Source organism: Nannospalax galili, unplaced genomic scaffold, assembly GCF_000622305.1.
Source record: "Nannospalax galili isolate Female #2095 unplaced genomic scaffold, S.galili_v1.0 scaffold1086, whole genome shotgun sequence".
Classification (NCBI taxonomy): domain Eukaryota; kingdom Metazoa; phylum Chordata; class Mammalia; order Rodentia; family Spalacidae; genus Nannospalax; species Nannospalax galili.
Genome location: NW_008354345.1, coordinates 1,269,886 through 1,277,757, shown reverse-complemented (window position 1 = coordinate 1,277,757; position 7,872 = coordinate 1,269,886). Strand labels below are relative to the sequence as shown.

The 7,872-nt window shown below is 41.2% G+C and overlaps 1 protein-coding gene across 5 annotated transcripts in view; it reads left to right on the top strand.

Annotated features, from left to right (window-relative positions):
* The first annotated feature begins 727 nt into the window (after positions 1–727).
* The window catches only part of Slco1a2 (solute carrier organic anion transporter family member 1A2), a 54,364-nt gene continuing 47,219 nt past the window's right edge, over positions 728–7,872 (top strand). The window contains exons 1-4 of one of the 5 annotated variants that reach the window (XM_029555239.1): positions 728–825; positions 3,422–3,487; positions 6,062–6,242; positions 7,153–7,268. In XM_029555239.1, the coding sequence (XP_029411099.1) occupies positions 7,209–7,268 (60 nt within the window). In that variant the 5' untranslated portion in view covers positions 728–825; positions 3,422–3,487; positions 6,062–6,242; positions 7,153–7,208. Of the gene's footprint in view, positions 831–3,421; positions 3,568–6,061; positions 6,243–7,152; positions 7,269–7,872 lie in introns of those variants that run through there. The other 4 variants (XM_008851591.3, XM_029555241.1, XM_029555240.1 and 1 more) reach the window with 4 other exon arrangements.

Below are 7,872 nucleotides of genomic sequence, written 5' to 3'. Positions count from 1 at the left end.
GAACACGGGTCTTCTGTAAGAACAGTCAGTGTTCTTAACCGCTGAGCCATCTCCCCAGCCCCTACATATGTTTTTAAATCTGATTATTCTAAGGAAACACTGAATGGTGACCAAGAACACACATGTATCACCATGCACATAACCTCAATAAGCAAACTGGACAGAGCATGTTCTGTGATAATCTGGTGGCTATGGTTGTGTTTGCATGATGCAAAAGTGATGAGTTCTTCTGTAAGAACAGTCAGTGTTCTTAACCGCTGAGCCATCTCCCCAGCCCCTACATATGTTTTTAAATCTGATTATTCTAAGGAAACACTGAATGGTGACCAAGAACACACATGTATCACCATGCACATAACCTCAATAAGCAAACTGGACAGAGCATGTTCTGTGATAATCTGGTGGCTATGGTTGTGTTTGCATGATGCAAAAGTGATGAGTTTATATCACCAAGTCAGTTAAAAAAGCAGTTGACTTGTGTGGGTATCTCACGCTGGTGTCACAGAGTGTCGTGGTTGGCCTCAGTCATCAATTTGACACACCAGGGAAGAGGGAACCTCAGTTCAGGAATTTCCTTTATAGCGTGACCTATGGGAATGTCTGTGAGGCACTTTCTTGATTGTTGAGTGATGTGGGCGGGCCCAGTCCACCGTGAGTGGTTCCACCCCTGGGCAGGCAGCCCTAGGTTGCATAAGAAAGCAGACTTTCAAAAGAAGCAAGCCAGCAAGCAACGTTCTTCTGTGGTCTGTGCTCAGTTCCTGCCTCCAGGTTCCTGCCCTGGGATTCTGCCTGACTTCCCTCCAAGGTGGACTGTCTCTTGGAAGTGTAAGGTGCAGCAAACCCTTTCCTCCCCAACTTGTTTTTGGTCAGAGTGTTTTATGACAACAGTGGAGAAGCCATTTAGGACCCAGAGGTGGTATGCATGTGAAGTGGAAAGCTGCTGAAATACACAGGGACCTAAGTCCCCTGATTTGTGTAAACAGAGCATTGAAGACTTAAAAGCATACTGTCCAATAACATAAGCAGCTACCCTTTGTTGAATGACTCTGCTGTGAAGTTGTGGCTGCCTTGTTCACATAGTCTCACATCCACTCTCTCCCCATCTTCTGATGTACTTTGTATTGCAGAGCGATGTCTGGAGATTGTTTCCTAGGTTCCCTCTACTCCTGTAGGTTGTGCTAAGGGAACATGTTGGTGTGACAGTGGGATTGTGGAGAAGGGAAACAAAACAAGGCCTTCCTGGCTTCTGACAATGGCTTTACGTCCTGGAGGACTCGAGCCCTTGCACCTCAGCTCTTTCTCTGATGCAGCTTTTGGTGTGGGCCTGACTCCCCACTTTTGTGAACCTTTGGCTTTCCAATTCTTCATATGTTTCCACAACTGTTTCCCCATACCAAATGCCTCTGGTATCTGTCATGAGCTCTATTTTCCTACCTAGGTTTTGACCAAGGTAAAAGCTGTCTTCATCTGTAAATGGACACATGGAGTAGCTTATATATAAAAGCATGCAGCTAATTTAAAAACGGAGTTTTCAAGTTGTGTCTATTTTAAAACTCAAGTGCTTAAATTATTATACTGCACTCGGATGACACCACAAAGAAACAGACAGGAAAATGATTTTCATTAATCTTTTCTTTCCCCCTTTTTAACCTCCATCATCTGTTATGGCAGTCACTGTTACCAGTGAATTATCTAACTCTCCCAATAGCTTCCGAGACCTCTCGAGAGCAAACACATCTTCATATTCCTTACACCTACTACTGTGCTTGGAATTTAGTAAAGCCTTAGCAAATATTTGTGGAATGAACAAATAATAATCAGCACCATTGACAGAGGGACTGTTTCATTCCAACACCATGTGAAAGGGGCTGATGTAGATTTTATAACTCAGTGTTTAAAACAGCCTTGCAAGGTAGACACAGTATAACAATAAAAAAAAACAAGCTAAAGGAGTTTATGAACATGTCCACTAACCCAGGGTGAATTCTCACATCTGACAGATATTCTGAATATCTCATTGTCTCTTCATACTTATTATGTAATTGAAAAAAATGCATAGGTAAATGGATTATGGGAAAAATCTCATCATTTTACTGGATTTCCAGGTTATTTTTGGAACATTAGAAAGAGATAAGATCTTTTCTCTGTGAGAAAAAAAGGAGTTCATTATTTTCTTTCATAAAATTAAATAGAGACTTTTTTTTTTCGTTTTTGGTCTTTTTGAGACAGGGTCTCCCTGTAGTCCCAGCTTGTCTGGAACACAACATGTAGACCAGGTTGGTTTTGATCTCACAGACTCACAGAGATCTACCTGCTTCTGCCTCCTGAGTGCTGGGATTAAAGGCAAGCACCACCGCACCCAGCTCAAGATACCTGTATTCAAAACAATGTTGTGTCAGATGGAGGAAGGGAAGAGTTGGGACCATCTGAAGAAATTTAAATTCCTATTGTTCACGGAGGAGAAACCAGCACTGGACAGTAAATAAGACAAATTTTATCCAGGAGCTGTAGCAATAGCAGAAGAAATACATAGAACTGGGTGCAGTTCTGGGTGCAGTCCTCAGCAGTGGGGACCAAAGGCAAAACTGGGCCTGGATCAGCATCAGCGGACAGAAAATCACCAAGAGGAAACATCACACCAGTTAGTTTGATGCGAATTAAGCCAACCCGATAAATCTTGCTGAAGGCAGGGAGGGAAGTCAGATTTCACCTGGTGATTGTGAAGGGATGAAGAATATGATCAAACATCCAGGCAACTGGATCTAAAGAATGAGTTCTCTCCCAACTGCCTTGGCCACATTAGATTCTTGCTTCAACTGGAAAATGCAGGTTTTTAACACCACTGTGCCCCTAGAAGGCTTTTGGCTGGAAAGTCTTGGGGCAAAGAGCGTGTCTTATTACCTTAAGCCTGAAAAACAGGCTTCTCTTATTATCTAATCATTACTACACACTGTCTGGTACAGAATGTGACCTGGAGGGTATTTGCAACCAGTTCTTCTAAAGGCAGAATTTGGGTTCCAAATTTCCTGCTCTGCTTCTCAATCTGGAGTTAGAAAGTCACAATGGGTGCCCCCCCACCGCCCCTGCCCCAATAGATTGCTGATGAGGGATTTTGTTTGTGTTCTAGTCTTGTTTTGCATGTTAAAACCACATGAATGGGTAACAGCCTTGATGCCCAGTTAAGTTTTTCCTAGAGCAGTATGTTCCAGGTACTTCCTCTGAACGTAGAAAATAAAAGAATACTTGTAACTGTCAGTCTTGATCAGAAGAATCCATTATTTTCTTCTGCGATTTCTAATCGAAACAAGCTGATAGAAGTGAAATAATTTGCTAGGAATCAAACAAAAAAGTCCTTGTTGATCCCCCACGTACCTCCTTGGCACATACTTGCTTAGTTTTGTATTGGTTGAAATTGTTTCAGCTGGACATCATCCCGTAAGGCTGTTCTCTCACAGAGTTAGAGGCGATTCGAAGATTCTGGAAACAGGTAATTTTCATAAGATATTTGCTGCTGCAACTCTCTCTGTTTTCCCCCACGGAAAGGATCATCTGCTAAGGCTTTTTCATGTATGTACTATTAGTTTTGCCATGGTAAAGCAAAGCCTTTAATTGTTTAACAGTACAGAATAAGGGAAGTGAAAGGCATTTTCTAACAATCGCAAACTACGCCAATAGTAAGAGTGAGCTTGTTTATGCACTTTGTAAAAAGTTGTATTTTCCTGTGATTGAGATGTCATTAAGAACTAGCAACTAAAGGATTTGGAAAAAACCCCCAGAGTGTTGCTGTTGAATGGATACAAACTGTCAGTAATGCCAGGCAGATCCGATTTGTAGGACGTGCACCCGTGTGCTTAGCAATTCTGTACCAAATGCTTAAGAGAGCAGAGTTTTCCGTTATGTATCTTTTAACAATAAACAAACAAAGCAAAAGTGATTTAGAGTTGTGACCAGTAAGATCGGAAGAAATGTGACCACATTCATATGAGAACGGGTGCCTGCCTTGTGTTCCCACTTAGATGCTGAAGAGGGGAAAATAAAATGATTCTCCACTTAATAAAACCGCAACGTGTTTTTTTCATTAGCAGTGGTGATTGATGGGGATTTGCTGGTGACGCTGTTCGAGCCTGGGAGCAGAAGTCCCTGTTTAAACAAAGCTGTGCTAACAAAAAGGCACTGTTCACGTGGCTGATACTTGCTCTGTGAGCGTTTCTCATTTAGGGTCAAAGTGCTCAACAGTGTATGTGACACTGAATATTGGATTTCATGGATTTTTGTTGAATTAACGGAACTGATGCTGTTCATTTGTTTTTTCCTCTGGAAATGTTTAAAATGTGTCTGAAGAAAAGTGAGGGTTGTTATTAACCCGGAATCTGTTTTCAAATGATTAGCTTTATTTATAGTCATAAAACTTCTGTCCAGAGAGAAAAAGCAGTTGGAAAGAGAGCTTCAAGGCTTGGTGATAAAATTACTTATATGGTTACTTAGTGTCAGAATTCATGAACGGGACACAGCGCACACAGTGATTTTTGATGGTACTAACTCCAGCTCCTCTTGGCTCCCAAATGCGTACTAGACATTTAGAATAGTTATGTTTTAAGTTGCTAAGGACAGTGAAGACAATTTTGACGTGGAAGAGGAACACGTTCTCTTTTATTGTTTGACAGAGTCATTGTACTGGGCACAGATATTGGCAAGGAGATAGAAGAAAAAAATGGCAAGAGGTTAGATTAGAAATACAAAAAATAAAGAGATGAGGAGAGTGGAGAGATTTATGGGTAAACTGTTTGGTGTAGGATTAAATTATAATAGTTTCATCTCTATTGGAAATCATCGCAGTCTACCAGTTTTCCCCAAATTAGTTGTTTTATTTTCTCCCTTCCTTCCTTCCTTCCTTCCTTCCTTCCTTCCTTCCCTCCTCTTCCTTCCTTCCTTCCTTCCTTCCTTCCTTCCTTCCTTCCTTCTTTCATCTTTCTCTCTTCCCTCCCTCCCTTCCTCCCTCATTCTCTCTGCTTTTCTGTTTCATTCCCTCCATCCCACTTTTATTTTCTTTCTTTTTCTTTTTGGAGACAGAGTCTCCCCATAGCCCCAGCTGGCCTGGAGTTCCCTTTGAAGGCTAGGCTGGTCTCATACTTACAGAGATCTGCCTGCCTCTGCCTCCCAAAGGTGGAGATCAAAGGCGTGCGCCATCACGCCCAGCTGAAATCACTGTCCCATACTTTTACTAGAGTTAAGTGGATCTTAAATTTTATGCAGGGGTCTGGGGATTTCATTTTTAAGTCCATTCAGAATTCTGAAGAGGGTCCCTACAGTTACCATTCATAGTCTATGGATTTTCTCCACGATTTTCATGACAACCAAGTTGTACTTCAGAAAATACTGCCTTGTTCTACTCCAGAGTATATTATTTAGAAATTTTATATTTCCCAGGAGAAGCATAGGTTCTTAGGGATCTGCGTCCAAGTCACCTTCCCCAGTGACTGGGACTTCTCCAATGACTCCACATTTCCATAAGACAAGCCTTGTTCTTAGCTTCCGAGGATGACAAGCACATAGCAAGGATTCAATAAAAATATTTGCTGTAAGTGGGAGAGAGAGTGAAGGGAGCTAAGCTCACTCGTAAGTGCTCAGTGGCGACAGGGATTCCGAGATCTGGTAAAAGACTCAAATGTTTAAAGAACTTAGTGGCATCCTGGGTGACTTGCTGAAGACGGCATGAAGGAATCACACTGTTATGTTGAAATACATTTGCTAGAATAGATATGAAATGAAAATGCTTTGATTTTGTTGCAAAATATCCTACTTTCAAGATACAAAATAGATAAAAGTTTGATGACACTAGTACAAGTAGAGTTAAAGTCACCCTTCTACATCATGTATAAATATTTATATCTATATACCAGTCATACAGAGAGATATAAGTGCATCTATACTGAGTACATGCATATGTCTCCACTTACATCTGTTCTTTTCTTAAACTTTACACTCTAAAATTTGGAGTTGTAAGATTATTTGTTGTTCTTACTAAGGCTATTTTCATGATTAAAATTCCATGTCTCCCTAGGCTTCTGTGAATCAACAGTGCCCCAGAAAGTGTTTCCCTCCTTGAGACTCCAGGGAAGTCTTGGAATGCAGAGACGTTGAAGAGGAAAGCTGGCCAAATAGCGGGTGTAGACTCGCTGAAACAGATTTCTAGCACAAACAGAAACAAGAGTTTTTGTGTGCTTAAAAGCAGGAGTTCTCAAGTGAGTCCAGGGGAGATCATCTGCATCTTCTTTATTTTGGCCAAAGAAATGAAAAACTTTATTTTAACCGCATTGTCCTTAGTTTACAATCAGAGCATAACAAACTTGGAGACTAGCGTTAGTCTCATTAGTTATTTAAAATGACTTTTTCAGTAGAAATCCAATAACTGAGTCTTGTTTTACACTGGTATTCTCAAGGTCAGAATAAAAATCTTCTGAGGTATTTTTTATAATACACATGGTTCTACTTACATTGTTCATGTTCAAAAGTTTGTGTGTATACATGTTTATGTGTGCACATGTGTGTGGGTGCATGTGGACAAGGGTACACATGTGTTGAGGCTTTTGCACATTGGATGCTTTTCTGTATCGCTCTCCACCTTTTAAAAATGATTATCTATTTAGTTGTTTATTTTTATTTTATGTATATGAGTGTTTTGTCTGCACGTATGTAAGTGCACCCATGTTATGCAAAGCCTGCAGAGGCCAGAAGAGGGCTTAGTATCCTCTGGAACTGAAGTTATAGACAGTTGTTAGCAGTCATGTGGTGCTAGGAATTGAACTTGGGTCCTCTGCAAGAGTAGCCAGTGCTCTTAGCCACTGAACCATCTCTCAAGCCCCCACCTTATTTTTTCAGAGTCTCTTCTCTGAACCTGGAGGTAGCTGATTTGGCTAGACTGGCAGGCCTGCACACTCAGAAACCCATTTGCCTGTGCTCTCTCAGGGTTGAGGTTACAGTCATGTTTGCCATGCCTGGCTTTTTACTTGGCTGCAGAGGATTCAAACTCAGGCCCTCAAGCTTGCGAAACCATTACTTTACCCACTGGGCAATCTCAGCAGCCCCAAGAGTTTTATTTGCAAAACAACTAGTTACACTTTGGTTAATAAAACTTTCTGTTTTCTTGGAAAGGTATCAATAGGATATCAGGATTTAAAGCATAAGTGTCTGGGCGTGATCAGAACAAAATGGGAGAAATGGAGAAAAAGATTGAAGCCCGCAGGATTGGATGTTTTTCCAAGATGAAGGTATGGATTGTTTTAGTATATATATATATATATATATATAAAAATTTCAAAATATTTATAAAATTGCTCATAATGTTCCAATACTATGGTCATTCTACTCAATCTATTGATAAGTCAGTTTGGCAGTAAAGGTATGTCTAACCAGGCAATTTGATAAAAAAAAAAAATTGCTTTTTTTTTTGAGACAGTGTCTCTGTGCTGGATAGCTTTAGTTGTAAACTTGACATACTTGGGTAGAGGGAGCTTCCAATGGCTTCCAACTGGTTCCAATGGCCTGGCCTGTGGCCATGTCTCTGGGGTATTTTCTTGATTGTTGAGTGATGTGGGAGGGCCCAGCCCACTGTGGGTGGTGCCATCCCTGGGCAGGTGGTGGTCCTGGATTGTATAAGAAAGCAGGCTGAGCACAGATCAGGGGAGCAAGCCAGTAAGCAGCGTTCTTCATGGCCTGGGCTCCAGGTCCACCTCCAATTTCCTGTCCAGAGTTCCTACCCTGAGCTCCCTGATGAATTATGACCTGGAAGATGTAAGACAAATAAACCCTTTCCTCCCCAAGTTGGTATTGGTCAGAGTGTTTTGTCACAGCAATGAAGAACAGACTAGGACA